This window comes from Hylobates moloch, unplaced genomic scaffold (genome assembly GCF_009828535.3).
Source record: "Hylobates moloch isolate HMO894 unplaced genomic scaffold, HMol_V3 SCAFFOLD_1, whole genome shotgun sequence".
NCBI lineage: Eukaryota > Metazoa > Chordata > Mammalia > Primates > Hylobatidae > Hylobates > Hylobates moloch.
In genome coordinates this window covers 211,121,167-211,145,576 of record NW_026652276.1, presented here as the reverse complement: position 1 = coordinate 211,145,576, position 24,410 = coordinate 211,121,167, and the positions used below count along the sequence as shown (strand labels likewise).

Genomic DNA, 24,410 nt, shown 5'->3' with positions numbered 1-24,410 from the left:
CCCTAATGGGAGTCAATATCTAAAGAGAAACTGTGTGCAACCTGAGACCGAGGCTTGATAGGGCAACCAGGAAAAAGGAATGTCGTTGGCTTGGGTCCCCACCGTTTGTGTGTTTGTTTTTTTGAGACAGGGTTTCACTCGGTCGACCAGGCTGGAGTACAGTGATGCGATCATAGCTCACTGAAGTCTCAAACTCTTGGGCTCAAGTGATCCTCCCAACTTAGCCTCCCAAGTAGCTGAGACTAAAGATGTTTGCCACCATGACAGGCTTTTTGTTTTGTTTTGTTTTGTTTTGTTTTGTTTTGTTTTGTTTTGTTTTTGTACAGATGGGGTCTCACTGTGTTGCTCAGGCTGATCTCAAATTCCTGACCCCGAGGGGTCCTCCCACCTCAGCCTCCCAAAGTGCTGGGATCACAGGCCTGAGTCACCATGCCCTGCCCCACCAGTTTTCAGAAAGCAGCACACCAGGAAAGGAGAAACCAAAGGCAACAATGGAATCAGGTATAGCACCTGGCATGAGGCCTGGCACAGTGCAGTTGCTTCATGAGTATTTATTGAATAAATGAACTTGAAAGTCCATTGCTAGCCTTAAAATGCTACACTCTTAAGATGAAGGAGCTGACACATGCTACACCATGGATGAACCTTGAAAACATTATGCTAAGTAAAAAAAAAAAAAAAAAAATGCCAGCCACAAAAGGGCAAATACTGTTTAATTCCACTTACATGAAGTACCTAGAATAGGCTAATTCATAGAGACAGAAAGTAGCTAGTAGTTGCCAGGGGCTGAAGGGCAAGAGGAATGGGGAGTTATGATTTAACAGGGAAGAGTTTCAGTTTGGGATGATAGGAAAGTTCTGGAGATGGATGATGGTGATGGTTGCATAACGTTGTGAATGTACTTAATGCCACTGAATTGTACAATTAAATATGGTCAAAATTGTAAGTTTTGTGTATAATTTAACACAATAAAAAACTGTCAAATGGGGCCAGGCACCATGGCTCATGCCTGTAATCCCAGCACTTTGGGAGGCCGAGGCAGGCGGATCACTTCGGGTCAGGAGATCAAGACCAGCCTCACCAACATGGTGAAACCCTGTCTCTATTAAAACTACAAAAATTAGCCAGGCGTGGTGGCAGGCGCCTGTAATCCCAGCTACTTGAGAGGCTGAGGCAGGAGAATTGCTTGAACCCGGGAGGCAGAGTTTTCAGTGAGCAGAGATCGCACCATTGCACTTCAGCCTGGGTGACAGAGTGAGACTCTGTCTCAAAAGAAAAAAAAAAAAGCTGTCAAATGATGTTGGGAGCACTCTGCTCCAGATGGATTTTTTTCTTTAATATTATTCTTTTTAGAGATAGGGTCTCCCCATGTTGCCCAGGCTGATCTCAAACTCCTGGGCTCAAGCAGTCCTTCCACCTTAGCCTCCGAAAGTGCTGGGATTTCAAGTGTGAGCCACCATGCCTGGCCTCAGGATGGATTTTTTAAAAGATGAAGGGGTACAATGCCATGACTTGCTATGTTTGAGGGCAGCAGAAACTGGAGAAATGGTGCTGCCAGATCAGGCTTAGAAAAATAAACAACACAACCCAACTTTGCTTCAAACCAAAGAGATTTTAATGGCTCTTGTTTCTTCCCCAGGGCCCTAATAGAGGTGGTCTCGCACATGCTCCATGATTGCCTTCAAGCCAAGCCAGGTCTCCTCGGCTGTGGGCAGGATCTGACGGGCTGGCAAGAGGAAACCGTAGCGCCCTGTGTCTCTCAGTTCAAAGGCAAATGAGTACTTGATGCCATAATCATAGGACCAGTCAATGCTTCCTCCACTGGCTTGGTCTGAAGGGCAAATGAGAATAAAGTTTGGTTACGCGACTCCCACTAGCCTTCACGCAATGGAAGCTCTATATTAAATTCTACTATCATAGGTAAGCCAGGCCCTTAGGTGTGAACTGTAAGAGGGGGGAGAGTTTAGTAGAGGGTCACATTTATGAAAAAAATACAATAATTTGAAAAGCAAAAGGTGTTATGCAGCGGACACTGAACTGAGCCTTCCTTCAGTGCTCTTAGGAGCCTCCGGCTTTACCCACACCATCCTAAGTGGCTCTTCTCCACCTTAGGTAGGCCACACCACTTCCTTCTTTAGAAGGCACAGACATAGTTTTCTCTAGTGGGAGTGGAGGGATTACAAATGCGGTAAGAGATTCGGTCCCTACCCTCAGGGGACTTTGAGCATTAAGGGTGGAGCACTCTCTGCTCTGCTATCAAATTGCATGTCCAGCACCTCTGTGTAGTGGGTTCAGCCAACACAGTAATGTGCACCTGAGATCTGTGTGGCCGCTGATGTGACAGATGATGAAGGAAGATGGCATTAACTTACGAGTCAGTCATGACTCAGAAAAGCTGAGCAATGGACCAGCCCTGTGGCCCCTCCCAGGAAGGGCAATTAGAGGTCACAGGAGGACTTGGCTGAGGCACAGATGGCAGAAGCCACCTAGTCCCTAAGAATGGGGCTGGAAAGACCAGGGAGGTTGTACCAGAAAAGAGTAGGACTAGAGGTTAATATTGTGAATTAATATTGTCAACTCCCATGATTTTTGTCTTTGCCTTCGCCCAGCAGAGCAGCTTGGAAATTAATGCCTGGTAAATAATAAATACAAAAAGGTTGCTGATTTGAACTGAATCTTCTCTGGATCAAAATTACCAACTCATACCTTTTGGTGTGGCTACATGACACAGACAATCACACTAACAGGTCCACTGTAGACAGAATACTGGCCTCAGATAGAATCCCAACTCTATAAATCATTACCTGGGTGACCTAAAGCAAGTCATTTATTTCCAGATGCTTCACCTGTCACATAGGGATGATATTACTACTTGTTTCACAGAGGGGAGAGAATTAAATGGCATCATGGTTGTGATGACACTATTGGCTGTGTCAATGTGCTAGGCACTATGTTAAACTGGTTCATGAATCTCTAGGTAGGTACTAGCATTATTCCCATTTTACAGATGAGGAAACTGAGATTAAGAGATTAAGTGGCAAGGCGTCGTGGCTCTCTGTCAACACTCTGGGGACCAAGGCAGGAGGATCACTTGAGCCCAGGAGTTTGAGACCAGCCTAGGCAACATAGCGAGACCCTGTCTCTACAAAAAAATTTTTTTTAAAAATGAACTAGGTGTGGTGGCACATGCATGTGGTCCCAGCTACTCAGGAGGCTGAGGCGGGAGGGCTGCTGGAGCCCAGGAGGTCCAGGCTACAGTGAGCCATGATCCTGTCACTGTACTCCAGCCTGGGCAGCAGAGTGAGACCCTGTCTCTAAAAAAATAAATAAAATAATAAAATAAAAACAGGGATATTAAGTGAAGGAGCTAGGATAATGTATGTAGAATAAGCATTCAATAAATGTCAGTTATGTTTGTAACTATCATTGTCAATAAATGACCAGGATCCAATCAAAAAAGTTAGGTCATATTAAGGACTGGAATTATCTGTGGGAGAGCATTCACCAGGAAACTAACAATCAACGTTTATATAGTGCTTTAGAATTAGGGAACACTTGTATTCCACATAATATCTTTTGAGCCTCTCAACAACCTATTTCACAGATATAAGAAACCAAGGGAGAATAAGGGACTGGACCATGGCTACTTGGTTCCAAAGTGGCAGTGCTATAACTCAAACCCAGGGCTCTGTACCCAAGCTCTGTGGGGCTTTTTTTGTTTGTTTGTTTTTTTGCGCCCCCCCCCCCATGCCTCTCTGAGAAATAATTCAAAGAACAACTTCTGGGCCAGGTGTGGTGGCTCATTCCTGTAATCCCAGCACTTAGGGAGGCCAAGGTGGGCGGATCACCTGAGGTTAGGAGTTCAAGACCAGCCTGGCCAACATGGTGAAACCCCATCTCTACTAAAAATACAAAAATTGGCCGGGCATGGTGACACGCACCTGTAATCCCAGCTACTCAGGGGGCTGAGGCAGGAGAACTGCTTGAACCTGGGAAGTGGAAGTTGCAGTGAGCCAAGATCACCCCATTGCACTCCAGCCTGGTGACAGAGCAAGACTCTGTTTCAAAAAAAAATTTTTTTTTTTTTAAAAGAACAACTTCTGAACCAAACACCTACTGTAGCACAGCTCCTCAAAGCCCTTTCCAGATGGGAAGCTGCCCAGGAAATGCCTCACCCACTACAACCATACAGCCATCTCATGGGTGAAGTGAGGCAGGTGTTCTGCTCAGAGCTGCATACTGACCTGGGGCAGGAAGCAACAGGTGCTGAGTTATAACTAGTCCTTAGAGGTAGAGCTTGTCCAAGCTGGAATGAGGCCAGGATAAAAGTCAGCTGTGGACAATGATGCAGCTAGAACTTGGTGGGCCATTCACAGTCGGGCTCCAAGATCATACAGCAAATCCTATACCTATCCAATATCTGCTTGTTGGAAATCTCTTCCATTTCTGTGACCTCACCAAAGAAAACATACTAAACCTCAGCCTTCCAGGGTCTATCTTACTAGTAAATACCTCCAGATAAGGTGGATGTAAAGCTAGATTCATTGTAATAAAATGGCTGAGACCTATGTAGGGGTCTCGGGGATACACAACGCTATTCGGCTGACACTCTGAACTCCTCCACTCAAAGGCTGCTAAGCAAAGGCACTAATTCCTCAGTATTAAGCTGCCATCATGTCTCAAGCTAGGTCCATCCTCTGTCCCCACTGCCACCACTCAGAAGACCCTTCCCCCTGGTGGTATCCTTGATGAAAGTGAGGACAATCCCATGTGGAACATGGTTAAAAAGGTCTCAGCAACTGTGAGCAGATCAGTCTTCCCAGAGAACCGCCTAAAAAATATGTAACAAGAGGCTGGGTGTGGTGTCTCATGCCTGTAATCCCAGCACTTTGGGAGGCCAAGGAGGGCAGATCACGAGGTCAGGAGTTTGAGACCAGCCTGACCAACATGGTGAAACCCTGCCTCTACTAAAAATACAAAAATTAGCCAGGCATGGTGGCACGTGCCTGTAATCCCAGCTACTCAGGAGGCCGAGGCAGGAGAACTGCTTGAACCCAGGAGGCGGAGGTTGCAATGAGCCAAGATCACGCCACTGCACTCCAGCTCGGGCGACAGAGCAAGACACCGTCTTAAAAAAAAAAAAAAAAAAAAAAGCAACATGAGCGCCGAAGCTGTTCATTCCATTTAACTTGACAATCTTGCCTCAGGAATATATTCCAAAAAGATCATCTAAGAGAAAAAGGAGTTGGTACAAACATGTTTATAGTAGCACTGTTTAGCATAAAGATGAAACAATCCAAAGACTCAATAACTGGGATATAGCAACATCATGGAATAACAAAAAACTAGAATGTAAATTCATAAAACTTTACAGGAAATGATGCTAATTTTAAAAAGCTGAACATACCGGTAATCTCAGCACTTTGGGAGGCCGAGGTGGGTGGATCGCTTGAGGCCGGGAGTTCAATACCAGCCTGGCCAACATGGCAAAACCCCATCTATACTAAAAATACAAAAATTAGCCTGGCATGGTGACACACACCTGTAATCTCAGCTACTTGGGAATCTGAAGCAGGAGAATCTCTTGAAGCCAGAAGGCAGAGGTGGCAGTGAGCAAAGATTGTGCCACTGCACTCCAGCCTGGGTGACAGAGCAAGACTCTGTCTCAAAAAAAGAAAACCATGAGTAGCACGAGTGCATTCCCGTGATTCCCGCCATCACCCCTCCTGTGGCTGTGGCTATATCCATGCCCACAACACATCCAAAGACATGCTCCTCTCATTCCATCCTGAGCCACAACTTCTGCCCACCTCTGCTCGTCCTCCTGTCCCCAGCTCTGGAACCTCATTGCACTGGTCATTTCTTCTCTCTCCTGTATCTTCCACCTCTCCCTCTTTATTTGTTCTTTCCCACAGTCAATAAATATATCCCTTATCTCAAAAAGAAAAAAGGCTTCCATTCTGCTCTCCTTCCCTTATCCACTCTTCTGAAACTGCTCTGGGTTAAGGTCACCAATAAGCTAGTGATGAAAATTCAATGGAAAATGTCCTGTCCTTATCTTAGTTGACTTTTCATGGCCTTCACCATTGTTGACTGCTGCCTCCTTTTTAATAATTACTTCTCCCCTGGTTTCTGACATCCAGGGTTCTCTGCCTTTCTGCCTAGCCCTTGCTGCTAACCCCTTCTGCTGCCTAACACCTTGCTCCCTGCTTTGCCCAGGGTTCCTCTCACTCCAAATGTTCCCCCTGCTCTACTGGTCCAACCACCCACTCTATGCCAACTCTTCCCAAATCTCTCTCTCCACAGAATCCCAGGGCATGTAGTCCGAAACCTACAGACCATCTCCATTTGAATACACTACAAGGAGCTCAGCGTCAATATGTCCACAGCTGAACTCATTATCTTTGCAACCTCACCCCTATTTCACCTTCCTGGACTTCTCCCTCAGTGAGTGGCACCACTCAATGACTTTCAGTGAGGACCTCTCCCCATCCAATAAATGACAAAGCTTCTTGGCTTTACCTCCTAAATCCCTTCCATCGTCACTGGTCCTGCTGTAGTTTGGGCCATCGTCTCTCACCTGAACTCCTCCTCCTCTTCCTATGGGATGTCTCTACTGCAGTCCCTCATCACTGCATCCGCACTGCTGCTATGTTTTAGCTAAACACAATGCCTCGATTCCCTCACCGTCCTGCTGAAAACCCCCCAATGGCTTTTAGAATCCTCTGGGTTAAACCTTAACTCCTTACCATGGCACACAAAACCCTGAACTTCCCCAACTCCCTTTTCTCCCTCTTTCATTTCAGCGATCTCAACCTACTTATAGCTCTCAGAACCCGTCGTGCAATTTTATACTTCTATGCCTTTGCATATGCTGTTGGCTATGAGAATGCCCCATCCTTTTTCTCCTTCTCTAGCTACCTGGCAACTAGTCTTTACAACCCTGCCCTCTTCCTACATGAAGTTTTTCCTGACTCCGCTTCCATCAAATCCCCCGACTTTCTAATACTTCTGTACCATGTATAACCTACTATTGCACACATCATACAAAAGTTCATTTGCCTTCCTGTTCATCTCTTCTATGAAAGAGTTCTGTGTGGGCACATTATGTCTCCAGTGCTGGGCATAATGCTTAACATATAATAGACGCTTAATTTAAAAGTCTGTTAGAACGGGTGGCCAGGCGTGGTGGCTCATGTCTGTAATCCCGGCACTTTAGGAGGCAGAGGCGGACAGATCACTTGAGGTCAAGAGTTCGAGACCAACCTGGCCAATGTGGTGAAACCCTCTCTCTACTAAAAATATAAATAAATAAATAAATAAATAAATAAATATAAATAAGCTGGGTGTGGTGGCGGGCACCTGTAATCCCAGCTACTCCAGAGGCTGAGGCACAAGAATCCCTTGAACCTGGGAGTTGGAGACTGCAGTGAGCCGAGATGGTGCTACTGCACTCCAACCTGGGTGACAGAGCAAAACTCCATCTCCAAAAAAAAAAAAAGAAACAAACAAACAAAAAAAACAGAATGGGTGCCTATTAAAGGCATTGCTTTCCAAAGGATCCTTGGGCATGGAAGCACTAGGGAACTCCTGGGCATGGAACTGTGTGGTCCTGAGTTTCCAGCTTTGTCCATAAGGAAGGTACCACGCCTTTGAAGGATTTAGAACCTGCACAAGGGTGCTCTCGGATTTCCCAAAGCATTGTAGTAGTTTCTTGTTTTTATCTCAATCAACTGGGGAAGAGGAGGGCCTAGAAAGTCTGATGGCAGGCTCCCCAGACTTATTCCTCACACTGCCGCTATTCCTGACTTCTCCTCTTCCATCTCCACATACTCTGCATCAACACATGGCTGCAACAGAGTCTATCCACAGAACCACCTGGGTCCTCTTCAAGAGTCACACCCATTCTGCCCCCGCAGTCCATGGAATTCTCAGGGCATGAGCCCCTCTTAGCCTGGAAAGGGAAGATAATAAAAGAGCCAGGTCTTAGGCCAGGCACAGTGGCTCATGCCTGTAATCCCAGCACTTTGGGAGGCTGAGGTGGGCAGATGACCTGAGGTCAGAAGTTTGAGACCAGCCTGACCAATGTAGAGAAACTCCGTCTCTATTAAAAATACAAAAAGTAGCTGGGCATGGTGGCACACACCTGTAGTCCCAGCTACTTGGGAGGCTGAGACAGGAGAAGTGCTTGAGCCCAGGAGGTGGAGGTTGCAGTGAGCTGAGATCAAGCCACTACATTTCAGCCTGGGCAACAGAGCGAGACTCCATCTCAAAAAAAAAAAAAAAAGAGGTCTTGATAAAGGCTTATTTTTAGATAAAGAACTTCTACAGAATGAGAGTGAGCTGTAAGGATCTGAACAAGCACAGGAGAGGGCACAAAACATATACTTGGGGAGCTCTTTGTTCCGGCCATCACACAGTAAGTATCTCATGGAGGAGACTAGATTCACTGAGGGAAATTGGGGAAGGTTGTGTTCCATGCATGAAGACCTATCCCTTTCAATAAAGGCATTTAAAAGTTTTGGCTCAAACTCACGCGGTGCCTGCCATCTTAGTGGGTCATTCATGAAAACTTTCAGCACATTGGATACTTACAGATGACAGAGCAGATTGGTCCCACTTTGTACTTGGTGCCATGCAGGCTTGTCAGTGATTGGGCAGCCTTTTGGGCCACTTCACTCTAGAGTAAGAGAACCAAAGAAAAGTAGACAGATAACACTTGTCTCTTGGGAGATCAGTTGCCCAACAGCAGAACATAGAATGCTCTAACTAGACTGTCTAGTTAATTGAGGTGAAGGCACAATACCCTTTTTATTTGAAACATTTTCACTGGGAAGTAATCACAAGTTCACTTCTATTGGCTTTGAAAATACAACATGAAGGTCCTCATTGTCTATTTGATCATCCTGGTGTTTGCAACACTCAAGGATTTGTTATTTTGCCACCAGTTCTTGTTCAGGGGTGTGGCTAGAAATAGGGTAGATTTAAGGGGTCTAAAGAGAATGTGGACTGACCCCAGGACATATGTGGGAAGTTGACTTTTCTTTTACTAGATCCCTACATTGGCTTATTTCCCTATGGCTGTCTCTTTTTCCAAGAAGTAGAGCTCAGAAAAATATTTTCCATTATTTGAGGGTTCCAATTTTGACTGATTGAGGCTTTACTGTCCTTGTCAGGGATAAATGTAAGGTCTTGAACTTGGGTCCAGGAGAACAACTGTACAATTACCAGATGGGGGAAACCTGGCTTGGTAGAATCCTTGGAGAGCCTAGGGGTTACTCTTGTCAATGAGCCCAACATGAGTCAACATCACAGGGCTACTGCCAAAAAACTAATGTGATCCTCAACTGAATTTGCAGAAGTGCACGATCTGGCTGAGGGTAGTTATGGTCACACTCTGCTCTGTGCTGGGTAACCCACAACACACATTTCACATTCACTTCTGGGAGCTACCTGCTATAGTTTGGATGTGCATTCCCCTCAAGCCTCATGTTGAAATCTGATCCCCAAGATTGGCGGTGAGGCCTAATGGGAGGTGTTTGGATCATGGGAATAGATCTCCCATGAATGGCTTGGTGCAGTCCTCACAGTTAGGAGTGAGTACTTGCTCTATTAGTTCCCTTGAAAGCTGGTTGTTAAAAAGAGTCCGGCACCTCCCGACTCTCTCTCTTGCTTCCTCCCTCACCATGTGATCTCTGCACACGCCAGCTCCCATTTGCCTTCCATGAGTGGGAAGCAGCCTGAAGCTCTCACCAGATGCCCAATCTTCCAGCCAGCAGAATCATAATCCAAATAAAACTTTTTCCTTAATAAATTACCCAGTCTTAGGTATTTCTTTACAGCAATGCAAACAGATTAAGACGCTACCCTTGAAGAGGCATATTCAGAAAACAGCGACCAGAATAGTAAGGGAACTTGAGCCCATAATATGAATGTTTGAAGGAACTGAGGTTATTTAGAAGGTGTAAGAGCTAGGAGAAGCAGGCTGGTGGTCTTCAAGTAATTAGTGGATTCACCTCTCAAAGGGAAATAAACTTGCTCAGTAGAACCAGATGATAAACCAGGACTGATAGGTGAAAACCATACAGAGATTTCGCTCTCTATAAAGAAGAACGCTATCAACCTTCCCCAACACAGAATAGGCTCCCCTGGAGGCAGGAAGCCATCTAATCATAGCCTAGATTGACTTTCTGCTAGAGGTTTGAGCACCAGGTTTAGATAATTTAAGGTCATCTAGGTCTAAAAAAAGAACATTTTAGAACATTCTTTTTCCCTGATATGACCTTGAATGGTAATACTCACCGTCAAAACCTCACAGCGCTCAAATCTAACTGATGAGATGAAACGCACTCTTGAATTGGAATAATCTAGTCTATTTCTGCATGGGGCTACTGACAATAATCTACTTGAAGGTAAATTGACAAAAAGGTCCCAACTCTGGGCTTATTTCTGACATATGGGTTTCACAAACCAAGCCTAAAAGCCAAATTGGAAATATTTGCACATTCTTTTTAGCTGGGGACAGCTCTTGCTCAATTGTACACAGCCTCCTGAGACGTCACCATCTGATCTAAGGCTGGGGCCAGTTGGCTTATTCCTGAAACAAGAAGGGTGACAGAAGGTATCAAGTTAGGGAAGTGAGTGTTTTACCCCCAGCATCATACACCAGTGCATCGTCATGGTAGATCACAGAGCCAAAGGCCCCAGAAGAGTATAAGACAAGTTGCTGAGAAGCAGAATTGCTCAGCTTAGAGCGTTTGACTACAATCGAAGAGCCTCATATCCAAATCCAAGGGTTTTTTCCCCCATATGCAACAGAAAAGCATGTTCTGGGAATTTATGCTCAAACCAGGCTCCTGCTCATCTAGATTAAGGTAACAATAACTTCATGAATTCTATTTCCCAAAGAAACTTAATTTAGGAAAGTTCAAAACCAGTCTTTCAAACCTTTGGCTGCATCAAAATCTTCTCGGTGGTTGAACTTATGTTTCATTCATCATTGTAATGGTACACCTCCACTTTAGGGCATGACTTTATGCCTGAAACTTACTTGACCACACAATGGATGTTTGTTGCCGGGCTGAAATTAAGTTTCAGAAACTCACCAGCTCATCAAAGTCATCTAACTTGGTACATTTGTACCCATAGGGGAACATCAGCAGCTGGGAATAGCTGTGGAGGGTAATGAAGACCTTGACTTTTCCATGACTCTTGATGAAGTCCACTATGGATTTCACTTCAACTTCAGAGTTGGCACTGGGTCCATGGTATGAATCAGAACAAGGGTTGCTGCTGGCTCCAGGTCCTGGGGAGATGCAGAAGTAGCCCAGTGAGGACAGTGAACTCTAAGAAGACACTGTAGGGAGGAGGTCACCATGCATCACTAATTTTCTCCTCTGGAAGTCGGGGCAAGATTGTTATTGTGTTAGATCAAGTCTCTTCCAAAGGTTATAGTCAGAAAGCCTAACTGAAGTGATTCTGGACACATCTCTTCTTCAAAAAATATGGTTCCTCTATACAGTAGAAAGAGCCATCTAATTAGATCATCTCCTCTCTGTAGGAGTTATTGGAAGAAAAGCTAGATTTAATATTATGGATGGAATTCCTGCATTGGGTGGGAGTTTAGCAAGTTCATTTTCTGGGATCTCATCCAATCCTTAGAGTCCAAGAGTAGAAGATTCTATGCATCTGTAATTCCAAGGCACAAAGCCACAAACGCAAGGAACCTCTGACACCCTTTCTGCAGTGAGGAAATCATGACTGCATTTGACAACAAGGCCACCTTTGGCCTTGATTGTCTCAGCAACTAGAGTGGCTCAAGACCACTGAAATGGGTCCATGGTAGGCCTGGCCAGGGCTCTCACTGCTAGAGAAACTTCCAGGGGATGAGTAGGGGTTAGGATTCCCTAGGGTCCCCATGTGATACAGACAAAACGTCACCTTATTTTAAAATTATTTAATGAAAATAATATTGGGGGGATTGACATTGAACTGTGGGCCATTGCTCAGTATTGTGCTTTAATTATTTTTCCCCTACACTAAAAAAAAAAGAAGAATTGTAAAAGCAATGAATGAAGTTGCCACTCATCCATATCCTGTGGCAGTTCTCTAGTATGTCCTGTCTTAGCTCCATAACTCTAATTAATTAATTTGTCTTACAAATACATAGTGATTGCCTTCTGCATTGCAGACACTGTGCTAGGTGTTAGGAATACTACAGTGAAAAAGACACAGCTCCTGACCTCAATCTTATCATAGCCTCGTGAGGGGGAAAAAATTTAATTCTATGGTTACTGAAACATAAGGGGCTTTCACCAGTGGCTGAGGGCATAAAGGAGCCCCTAACTAGCCTGACACGGAACTCCAAAACACAAGAGCTGTCACAAAGCCAGGGCAGCAAGCTCACATTTTATATTTGAATCTGTTTTGAAAGTCAGTTTCTTCATCCTGTGTGTATGTACTTCTTTTTAGTTTTCTTTCTCGAAGCATCCATAGATGATGTAATGCTTCTCCTTGGAATAGATCCTAACCCCCTCTAGTGGCTGGCTCAGGGCTTTCCGAGTCCTCCCGTCACTGCGCAAAGTCTTGCTCCCGCTGCACAGAAGGCTAACCGGGCGACAGCTTGTGGGAAAACCAAGATGTGAGACAAAATATATTAAATGCTGCTCAGAGCTCTGTGACAGCACTGTGCTCCTGTGAAGGGAATTTAGTTAAGTGTTTTTCAAAGAGGTTTTTAAATGGCTTAAATCCTGGATGGGCTTAGCCAGCTGATGCACTGCAGGGCCATTTGAACCAGCTTGTGGGCCAGACCACGGGCTGACCATCCCTGGGGGCAAGTCCCTGCGCTCACCTCCAAAACCTGCATCCCAGTTCCGGTTAGGATCCACACCAACACAGAGGCTTCCAGATACCTTGGACCGGGTCTTCCGCCACATACGATTCTTTCAGATCCCACCCAAAAAGCACGTGGAAAAAAAGAAAGAGGGTCATTCAGCCTGATCAGAAGGTTCCTTTAGAATTCTGTCAATTTCCCTAGTTCTCTGGGATACTCCTTTCCCTTGGCTTGGGGAGGTGTTGGACAGTCCTCATACAGGTTCTGCTAGGAGTTTCTCTGCCATCTCACCAAAGTGAGACATGAATACGCCCCCATCTCCTCAAACGAACGCCTGCCAAACACGTGCCATGGAACCCTAGTTCTGTCCAAGACCAACAGCAAGAACCAAAAGCAGAAGAGAGGGTTCTGCAGTGAGACTATTTGGGGAAAATATGGAGCTAACTTGGTAAACTTACTTCAGAACTTCTAAGGATTGTTAATGCCTTGTTTTTTATAAACCTCTAAGAAACGGATATGGTGGGCGGTGTTTCCTGGTCTTGACAATGGAACCCTTGATTCATACGGTATCTCATGGGATGAGTACTAGTATTAGTATTAGTTTCTTTGAAAATGTCTTTGAAAATGCTACCGTAGTTAGCTCTCTCTAAAAATAAACTTGAAGCTATCATTCATTTTGAATATATGTGGGGTCATGGTTGCTACAATAGTGGATTATAATGAGATTTTAAGGGGAAAAAAAAAAACTACGTAACTCTTTTTAGTGATATTACGGAGGATTTCTCCCACAGATTGTAAGAAAATGCTAGATGCACTGTACTGCCCACCTAAATCCTACTGCAATCTAATTGTCAGCAGGTAACATCCGCCTCCTCTTTTCTATCAATCCTACCACAAAATAACGCAGAGATAATTGGAACAAATCTCCTAGATGACTCACGGTGAACACTGAGCTCTAATAGCCCAGCCTAACAGCTGAAATGGGCCCTGGCTGAGGCAATATGTAAAGACATCATGTGTTGGAATAAGAAGTGATTATAACCACTTCTCTATCCCTCATTTCCGGGCGACTACTGAGAAATTAGACATTCCATTTTGAGTATATCAAGAAAAGAATGAGTACTTTTATTTTGCTTTTGAAGTTCCTACACATCTCCTTAGGTCCTTGTTGAAGAAGGGAACAAAATCCAGGCTTACTTTGGTTTGAGAGAACACGTATCCATCAGGGTTTGTGACTGGCAGGAGGAAGATATCCAGGGTGTCCAGAATGGAAGTGATGGATGGATCCTTTCCATAATCAGAAGCAATCTGAGCAAAGACAAGATACATGTCAACCTCACACACCACTTTTGTCGGGAATACAGGACAGAATAGTAAGGTAGTGTGTTTTTTCCAGATGTGAACCAGGGATCACTATTGATCAAGGAAAGTCTTCTAGGCATCCAGCAGTCCGGTCTCCTGCAATGTTAATGTGTTGAATATGCTAGCGTCTATACTTTTATTTCTAATCAGAATAATTTACTTCTGTTGAGTAAAAATCAGATATCATGTATCTACTCTCTTTCAAAAGCAGTAACATTCTTCCTATTCATCCCAGTGAGACATTTTGCAATAGTGAGCAGTGATATATGTGACGTATGTGGACCTATGCACTAAAGAAATTTTGTTTGGTATTCCTTAATCCCTACATGGGATAACTTTCCAAAAGAACTCACAAGCAACAGCAGATTACTTAAATATGCAGAGACATTGCTAAAGACACAGAGAACCAGTTAAATTCCATTTGGGGAATTACATTTTTACTTGCCATTAACTGCAGTTGAGTTGAAGTTTCTGCTGGATTAAAATTTATTCATTTCCTGTGCTCAGCCATCCTAAGACATTATTATTCAACTGTTAAATATCCATTTCATAATACCCTAAAGGTAACCGCATTTTAATTGAAGGGAAAAATGTATCAGTCGGTATGCACGTGGTTGCACATGCTTGAATGATCTGATGTGGATTGATTTCCTCTGCTCATGAATTAACATTCTGATTTATAGCATGTCATTTTTGAATTACTTAAGAAATACCAAACTAGGTCATACCCAGCCCCATGTCCTGACTCTAATGCCAACAAACTTGTGAAAGAGAGATCTTACTACACCCTACCTTCAAAATCAAATTTGGGAAATTTTCAGAACAACCCAAACACCCTTAGCCAACTCTACTTTGGATCTGCGGGTTAACTCTTCTTATACCTGTTTGTATTTTCCAGGTGACCCCCTTTCATGATTTTATAAATTTCTAGCATATCTCACCTCAGCCCTCAGGGTTCCAGGCAGCAAAGTGATTTTTCTCTAGTCAGTTCTTAAGCTGAGATCTGGCTCCCAAGGGTCTCCCTGGCCACCTGTTCAATCTCTTTAGCTTACTGAGTCTTTTTTTTCCCCCTCTCTCACTCAACAGCAATCATCACATCGTGGTGTCTTTTAACACAGCGCACAGTGGCCTGCCCAAGGGTAGGAGCCTGGGGTGCTGGATGGGGCAGTACCAAAAAAGTCTGGATGGGTTGACTGCCAGCCCGTGTGACAAGAGAAGGGTTTTGGCTGAGAGCGCCAGCCATCAGGACCACTGGGACTGTCACGGATTTTGGTGGGACTGATCCCAGAAAGGCAAAATAAGCAAGGAATGTTAGGCAAAATGACCTTATTTGCTGTCCAAAGTGCCGTAGCTTGTGTAACCCACTCTCGAGCATGGATCCCAGCATCCAGCCAGATAGCTGGCTTGTCTCCTCCGGCGCTGAACTGCAAAAGCAAGTGTGGCAATGTGAACGGCTCCACCACCGTGGCACCTGGTTGCCTCCTTTCTACCCTAGACCATCCTTCTCTGTCCCTCTCTCTGTTCTTGATGTGATTGACAGAGAAGGAAATTCAGACAGTGATGATGTCGACTAACTCTCATTTAAGGAGAATTTTCTTTTGTCCCTTTCTTCGAATGCAAGTGTAAATGCAGACTGAGGGGCATAGATAATTCTCCTCTGAAGTTTGCAAAAAATCATTGTAGATGATGACATGAAAATATCTTCATATGCTGAAAATCGGAAAAAAATGGATTACAGGATTTCATTTTTATTTTTAAAGAAACTAGTTCATTTATACACACACATACATATGAGAAAAAAGGAAAAGGAGAAGGAGGAAGAGAGAAAAGGAAAAAGAAAAGAGAGAAAAAAGTAGAAAAATATACAACAGATTGTTAATAGCTATTATCCCATAGTTGTGGAATTAGAATTATGAGGATTTTTTTCTTTTTTCTTTTCTCTCTTTTCCAAATGTATGCACTAATAGTGTTTTTTTATAAAAATGTTTGTGATAACCTTTTGAGACCTTCATAAAAACAGGATAGCAAGCCTCTGGAGGTACTTTCCAGAGTTTAAATTTTATGATCTAAGTGACTTAGTTTTATTTGAAACAGCGGCTTTGCCAATTGGATCGGTAAATGGGGAGGAAAAGATTATTTTTGCACCATCAACTTCTATCTCTGTGCAGCATTCTAAACACAGCAGATAAGGTAAATGAGAAATGCAAATCCTTGCTAAAAATTACAGTTCATGGGTTCTAGGAGTTTTAGTTAAAAGTGTTTTGTGCCTTTTCCTCTAAAGAGCTCAAATGTAAAAAGCAGGCAACTTTCAAAAACACAGCATCCTCCACCGCCGAACCACCCCGGAAAAGGGAAGGCCAGGGAAGACCAAGGTGGAAGAGAATCTGGGGTTTTCTGACCCAACTCGGCGCGGGGCGGGGCGGGGGGGGTGCGGGTAGAGGAAATAAAAAGAAAGAAGGGAGGTAAACATCAGCAAATGTATCCTAGTGGTATAAAGTAGGCAAATCACTCCTCTCAGGCCTGCTTTGGGAAAAACGCTCTGGAGAAATCCATCTGTCCCAGTTAGTCAGTTGGTTCCCAGCCAAAACGTTTCCAAATTTAGCGAGGAGTTGTGACATTGCCTCTTTTTGATTTTTTTTTTCTCTTAAACTCTTTCTAGGAAATCTGGGGAAATAATTTTCGCTGTTTTTGAGGACAAAGTGCAAAGCTTGAAATTATGTGCACAAAGACTGTCAGAGGTTACGAGATGGCGTAAAACCCTAACCTTTTTTCATCTATATCCTTTTTCAAAAGATCTTCGTTCAGGGCATTTGTCTTTGCGGTTTAGGGTTTAGTTGTCCATCATCCTTCTGCATACGACCAGAACTCTTCTTTAAAAAACAAAAAAGAAAAAATGCAGCTTAGGCAATTAGTGCTTTTTCTTTTTTAACTGGTGTGCGTGTGTGTGTGTGCGCGCGCGCGTGTGTGTGTGTATGTGTGTGTGTTTAAAGAGGAAAGAAAAAAAAGAGAAAGGGAGGGGAGGCAGAGAACTCCCAGCTTGATGAATTACAGCCCCCAGCCCCCAACCTCCCCCGGCCCGCACCTCCCCCTTCCTCGGCTCCTATTGGCGCATTTCCCCCGGTTCCCCGGGAGCTATCTCTCAGGACGCGAGCATTAATTCACTCCTGCAGACCTGCGTCAGCTTGCTCAGGAACAGAGAAAGAAAAAGAAGGGGGCGGGGGTGGGGGAGTGGATACTCAAAACCAGCAAGGACCTGTTAGGAGGAAAAGAAAAAAAAAAGTAATAAAAAGGAGCCGCTCTGTAGCACAGGCTGGGACTGCCGGCTAGCCTGGGAGGAGGGAGATTCTAGAAACATCGAGAGGAAGAACCGTCCCTGCACCGTGTACCTTGAGCACGTTCATAGGCCGGTTCTCAAAAGAAGAGCCAATATTCACTTTGCTCACTAGACCAGGGTGCTCAGCCACGAGGTTATCCATTTCTTGGGAAATCTGAAATGTTTCAAGTGAATAAATAGACATTTGCGAGTGAACCATCTGTTGCATGAGATCTGATCCCCTGGTGATTTTCCCCATTCCCTTGGGACACAGCGGAGCGGGCAGCGCGGCCCGAGCTGTAGGATCGGAGGGTTTGGATCCAGCTGAGTGCTGCTGAGTCCATCGGCGTCTGCAGGGGCTGCAGCCCAGCCGGCTCTTTGCAGTTTTGTGCAAAGCAAAATGGCACACTTCCCTGAGGTACTTATGGCTTTTGGCGACCCCAGCCCTGAGGTGGGGTTTCTCGCCCTTGCTAGCAGAGGAATACAAATGGTAGTGCCCCCTCAACCCCAAAATGGATGTAGAGGTGATCTCTACAAAATGTCTCCCGGCTAAATCAGGCCCAGGGACAATGGGGTTTCTGCTGCAGACGCACTAAGGCCACCGGCTACTCCAGCTCCTATTTTCAAGGCGATTGAAATTTTATGCATCTGGAGAGCCCAATCTGTGTCCATTGCTGGGATTGAGACGTGTCCGGGCGCGTTTGGAGAGCTAGCGGGAGGAAGTCAGTCCCTCCAGCTGTTACTAGTATTTGCACTCCGTAGGAGACAGACATCAGTTTGTCTGGGAGAGAGGGAGGGCGTCTTGTTTGCTTCACTTCCTTTTCTTTCTTATTCTCTGTGCTGGTCCACAGTCCCCTATCTGAAACCCTTGAGGCCATATATATTTCAAATAAGATATTTTTTTCAGGGGAGAATTTTAGAAAGGTAATAGGAAGTATATATTATGTGTTACACATGGGACATTGCTCCGTATTCAAGCACATTAATATTATTTCTGTCAGTGAAACAAATGAGCAGTGAGGCAGTTCAGGTCAGATTTTGCTCCCAAATGAGTTTAGGTCAAATCAGGTTTTCCCATCAAATAAATTAGGAGAAAAAAATGTTTAAAGCTTTTTGCATTTAAAAACTGCCAACTTGGAGACTTGGTGCCTACCAGATACCTCTTCTCTGGCTCTTTCCTACTCCCCATGCCACCCCTTAGCCCTACAACCACCATCCCCTGCAGCCCCTTTCCATCCCTCGACTCTTAAGTCAGTGCAGATAGATTCCCGTGGGCCTAGAGAAGAGCTCTGTGCCACAGAAGTAAATGCAGCACTGCCCAGGATCCCCACAGCAGCATGGAGTAGCAGATGCAGGAAGGGGATAGTCTCCACAGAAACAACAAAGCCCAGGAAAGACAGCAGAGACTCCATGAGGCTTTGGGGCCATGAGGTCTTAGAGACGGCATCCCTGTGAGGCAGAAGAATAGGGTCTGGAGGCAGGGAACCTAAGGCCAATTCAGGCTGACTCCCTAGAACTAAATCAAAAAGAAAACCCCAACTTTCCATGCCCAAGTAACAAAAGGACCAGGGGCTACTCCCTTTGCACCAACCCCCACTTTTTGGCATGGCAGATGAAAAATTGAAAGTACCTCTGATTGGTTCCCTCCCGCAACCAGTCAGATTGGTTGCAAGCCAAGTCTTCATTTGCATAGGAGTATAACTTTGTAACTTCCCTTCAGCCTCTGACTGGCCAGTTTCTGCAACCAATCAGACTGATCGCAGGCTACTACTTCATTTACATAGGGTGTACACCAAGTAACCAATGGGAAACCTCTAAAGGGTATTTAAATCCCAGAAAATTCTGTAATGGGCTCTCAGGCCTCTATGCTCGGGCTGCTCCCGACCTATGGAGTGTAATTTTGTTTTCAATAAATATCTGCTTTTGTTGCTTCATTCCTTCCTTGTTTTGTTTGTGCGTTTTGTCCAATTATTTGTTCAAGACACCAAGAACCTGGACACTCTCCACCAGTAACACTTGGATGGAAATCAGAAGCATCAAGGTGGTCCCTGATTCCATCATCAGTGGCAGCCCGAAAACACAGCTCTCACCTGGCTCTGTGCCCCGATTGCATCGTCAGTGGCAGCCATGATGGCTTCCCTGGCTTTGTGGGCAGCACAGGTCAGAAGTCAGCAAGGGGGCTGAGGGCAAGAGTACCAGCCTGAGGGGGCTGCTTGTGGGTACCCTTTAGACACTCCACAGTGGGTGGCTGTTGAGATGGGCAAGTGGACTTCAGGTCCTACATGAAGCAGGAGTAGGTGTGAAGCCAGTGACACTGGTCCTGGTTGTGAAATCCTAAGGAAACTTGGAGAAGTTAGAAAATAATAGAATAATTTCTAGGCCATTAAATCACCACGTGGAAGTATGAGCTTTGTCCTTAGAGGAGAGAATGGCCCGTCTCCGTGATGTTCATTTTGAAATGCCTACCTCTTCCAGGGTATGGTAGGCCCCAAAATTGAAGTTACCACTCCGTTCTCTTCTCCTATTAAAAAGCATTTCTTCATTCTCTTTGTCCAACAGGACCTAAGATAAAACAATTCTCTGATTGGTTTACAGCAATGCATTTCAGTCTGTAATTGTGAAGGAAGGGGTAACACTCGGGTCCCCAGTACCAAGCTTTCCTCTTCTTGTCCTGTAGGCTTTGAGGTCATGACTTTCCCTTATTCTGGCCCCACTGTGAAAGGGGATGGAGCATTCATGGGACTTCCTACCAGCCAGATGCTGCAGGTGTGCCGGGGTAGGTTTGCAGGCACAGTCTTATGGCTCATCCTACCTTTCTGAGAGCTCAGGGCCTGAGTTAAGAGTTAACCTCTAAACAAGAACTAAATCAGGCCAGACGCGGTGGCTCATGCCTGTAATCCCAGCACTTTGGGAGGCTGAGGCGGGCAGATCACTTGAGGCCAGGAATTTGAGATCAGCCTGGGCAACATGGTGAAACCCCGTCTCTACTAAACATACAAAAATTAGCTGGGCGTGATGGTGCATGCCTGTAGTCCCAGCTACTGGAGAGGCCGAGGCTGGAGAATCGCTTGAGCCTGGGAGGCAGAGGTTGCAGTGAGCCCAGATCGTGCCACTGCACTCCAGCCTGGGCGACAGAGTGAGACTCCTTCTCCTCCTTCTTCTGCCTAACACCCTTTGGTTTGCACTTTATATTTTGTGCTGTAGCCTGTCTTTTGCCCTTTCCCTTAAATTCTTTGTTACCATATTCTACATGTGCCAAATGCAAAAGAGAGAGAGACAGTGCCCTCCTACCCACCTTGCAAGGGAAGCCCAGACTGCTGGAAGGTCCTAGTGGCACCCACAGGTCCCTTCCCTGCAGAGAGTACTCAAGCATAAAAGAAAATAGAACTGAACTGACATTCATGTGGCCCAGCAAGCTGCAGGAAGGCGAGTCCATGGCATAATTACCTGCACATCTTCAATCATGATGGAATAGGCAATTCCCTGGGACTCCAAGAACGCTTTGACTGCCTGGACGCTGACGAAGGGAACTCGGACGTGGGCTGTCTCCCCTGGGGTGGTGGGTGATTTCCAAAAATCAAGCTGAAAAGGATAAAAGTCCAAGCCAAGGAAATGAATGGGCTGTTCTGGGGAATGGACAGTTCAGCACTGATAGATTTCTAGAAATCAACTTGCATCCATTTTATCTTGAGCCCACAAGTTTTGGAATCATTGTGGAATCACTATGATACTGCAACAAGGCCTTTTAAATATCCACGTGTCAGCAAATCCATTATATTGTTTCCCCTGCCCCTATGGCTAGATATTAAAACTGGCAGAAGGAAAAGATTATTAAAACGATGGCAGTTTTTTTAAGCTGGTATTCTAGTGATCCAATTCATTTAATAATGGGATATAAATGCTATAAATTATTTTACAAGGGAAATATGCACTAAAGGTGTTTAATTTTTGAAAGTAACTTTCACATTTGATATATCTTTTCGTTCTTACAATAAACCTGAGAGATAGAAGAACGGCATATTTATCGCCATTACTCTGAGTGAGAAAATGAGACACAGGGAAGGTAGGTGACTTGCCCAATGTCCTGTAGTTGGGACTAGAGCCCAGGTTTTCAGAAACCCAGCTGCATGAGTTAGCATTTCACACTATGTCACGGGAGTCAGAATACAGTCGAAAATAGATCTCAATCATGTTTAACTGTATTCATTCTGGGAACAGCAACTCCCACTAGATCAAATACCTGGAGATGTTCTTAGCCTCCAATTGTAGCAGATTTTTAATTTGTTCTTCATTGCTTGGTACAATCTCAAGAACTTGGTCTCTAAAGAAAATTAACCACAAATATGACCTTAAAAGCAAAACCTGGACACTGTTTCCTGTTGCTTTCTGCGCCTGTTAGTCTCTGCGTATAACAGATTAATGCAACAGTCAATAATCTCTGTGACAATCCAGAAACTAATGAATAGTATACTAAACCCACACTGCCAGAATGAGAAGGTGATAGAATGGCGTTATTTCCTCCCAGGAAATGTTATCTAAATAATAATGAATAGGTGTACCCGCTCCTAGCAGGAAGCCTGCCATTAAAGTTACCTTTCCCTTAGCTAATGAGTCAAATAACACCTGCTGCGCGTGGAGTGTTATAGCTTTTAATACTTGCCTGTTCCTGTTGTTCAGAAGTAAGTTTTTAAAAAGTGGAATAATTTGGTGCTTGTAAGAGGAAACAATTCATATGTGGGTAGACCTAAGGTTTTGTTTTTAATGGTTTTGGGGGTTTTGTTTGTTCTTTGTTTTTGTCAACTGAAAATATATCAAGGTTCTATCCCCAGACCCCATTCATGTGGCCCAAACATGGGGCATGGCCAGAGATAGTTGGGACCCTGACAAATTATGTGCCGTGCCTCTCTTTACAAACACACACACACACACACACACCCTTAATAGGGAATGAAGGATGAACACGAAAGAGAAATCTCAAAACAATCAAGCACATCTCTTTAGGAAGAGTTCCCTTGGTGACAGAGCTTCCCCTTCTAGCGTTTCTCCAAGTAGGCAGACTTCCTAAGCCACTGCCCCAACTGTTTGTGCAGTGGGGAAGGAATCAATACAATGAGCCGTGTACAGGGACCAGAATATGGATCTTCTGAAACCAAGCCCCATGCAATTTCCTACAAAATCCAGTGGAATAGAGAAGTGATGGAACATGAGCTCTTCAAGGCTCATCTGCCACAAATGGTCTGAAAATTCTTCCATTGAAGTCTCATTAGTTTTGGTTAATGCATGGACTCCCAGGAGTCCTCCTTTATAATGGGAAGGCACTGAGAAAAGTAATACAATAGGGTCATATTTCCCGATGTGTGTTCTAAAGAATAGTAGTTCTTTGAGTCACTCGGTGAAAGAAAAGAAAAGAAAAGAAAAGGAAAGAAGGAAGGAAGGAAGGAAGGAAGGAAGGAAGGAAGGAAGGAAGAAAAGAAAGAAAGAGAAGAAAAGAAAGAAAGAAAAGAAAGAAAGAGAAAGAAAGAGCGAGCAAGCTGGGGGCAGTGGGTAGTTTATGATTAAAAAAAAAGAGTACATGCTGCAACCTAGATCCCCTCTTATAGATTTATAACGCACACTGATTTAGCCAAGGCTCCTAGAAATCCTATAGTTTGTTTAATCTTCTGATTCCCACAGTTATTTGACCAGTGGCTTTTGGGGACCAAACTTATTTGACTGCTTTCTTAGTTCCCTGGACCACTCTTCAAAAAATGCTGCCTAAAACCCTTCATAGAATCATGAAGCAAAGTACTTTGGAGCAAAGATGAGTCCTCCAAAGCCAGGAGAGGAGGAGTTGAGCTGAAATCTATAGCCCTGGCCTTTCCACTTCATGAGGTTCCACCGCCTAGATGCTGAATCTAAAGATCGGGGGTCAGGGCACAAGGGCTAATGTGGATGGTAAAGCCCAGAAGAGCAGGAGGAGGTGGGAGAGTAGCATTGACACCCGCTGAGTTGCCTGAAACAAATGGCCACACAGCTGTATTTTCCCTGATGTCTATCATCCCCATAGTCTGATCACTGGAGGGAAAAATGATTGAGGACAGAGAGAAATAGGGTTATGTGTGTTCAGTTTTCACTTTTGTCTTTTCCTTTAAATGTCATTCATCTCCTTTTTGATCATCCACTCCTATTTTTCCCACTATTGACTTATCCCCACATCTAAGAGAACTTCTCTGAAAACACTGAACGCTTATACCCATTTACTCTGTAACAATCAAAGGCTCCATCAATCAGGTAAGTAAAATTCAAAGAAGCACCAGAAAGCACAACTTACCCCACAAATGTTTCTAGACAGTAGATATGCCCAAAAAGGGCACCAAAAAACAGGATCAACCTCATGGCCATGGATTTTCCTGGAGTCCAGAATTCAGAGTCCTTCCTGAACTTTATTTATAGGGATGGCAGCTGAGGGTGATCTGCTGGCCCTCTGAGAACTCATGTGAATTCCCACATGGGAAAATTCCCACCTGCATGTGAAATTCTCAAGGTTGTAGACATCCACCTGTGTGATATCACCAATCCGTACATGTTCCATTCCTAGGATAACAAACTTTGATGGAAAGAGAACAAAATTGCTAGAGCATACCAAGGGCAATATAGTTATGATTGAGAACATAAAATGCCACTAGCTACCCTGTGATAGAAGCCAGATTAATAGACCTAGAGGTTAAAGTCTTTTCTGGGTCTCTGACAAAAAAAAAAAAAAAAAGGCCAGAGCATTTATAGTAATTACTCAGGCATCCTGTCTATCACATTCCATTAGTTTGCTCATTTGTTTATTTTTATAACGTTTACCTTGAAACACTGCAATCACTCAGTCCACATCTGCTGAGTGTCCCTGTAGATGTGGCCCATTCCAATCCTCAT

At 44.4% G+C, this 24,410-nt stretch overlaps 1 protein-coding gene across 1 annotated transcript; it reads right to left on the bottom strand.

Annotated features, from left to right (window-relative positions):
* Positions 1–1,643: 1,643 nt before the first annotated feature.
* Positions 1,644–23,888, bottom strand: CPA2 (carboxypeptidase A2). The gene is given in 12 exon segments (XM_032761738.1): positions 1,644–1,831; positions 8,596–8,680; positions 11,106–11,305; positions 12,851–12,941; positions 14,030–14,140; positions 15,520–15,618; positions 17,581–17,682; positions 19,974–20,069; positions 20,955–21,089; positions 21,748–21,761; positions 21,764–21,828; positions 23,818–23,888. Coding segments are annotated over 12 exon segments (1,257 nt in total).
* Between the last annotated feature and the right edge of the window lie 522 nt (positions 23,889–24,410).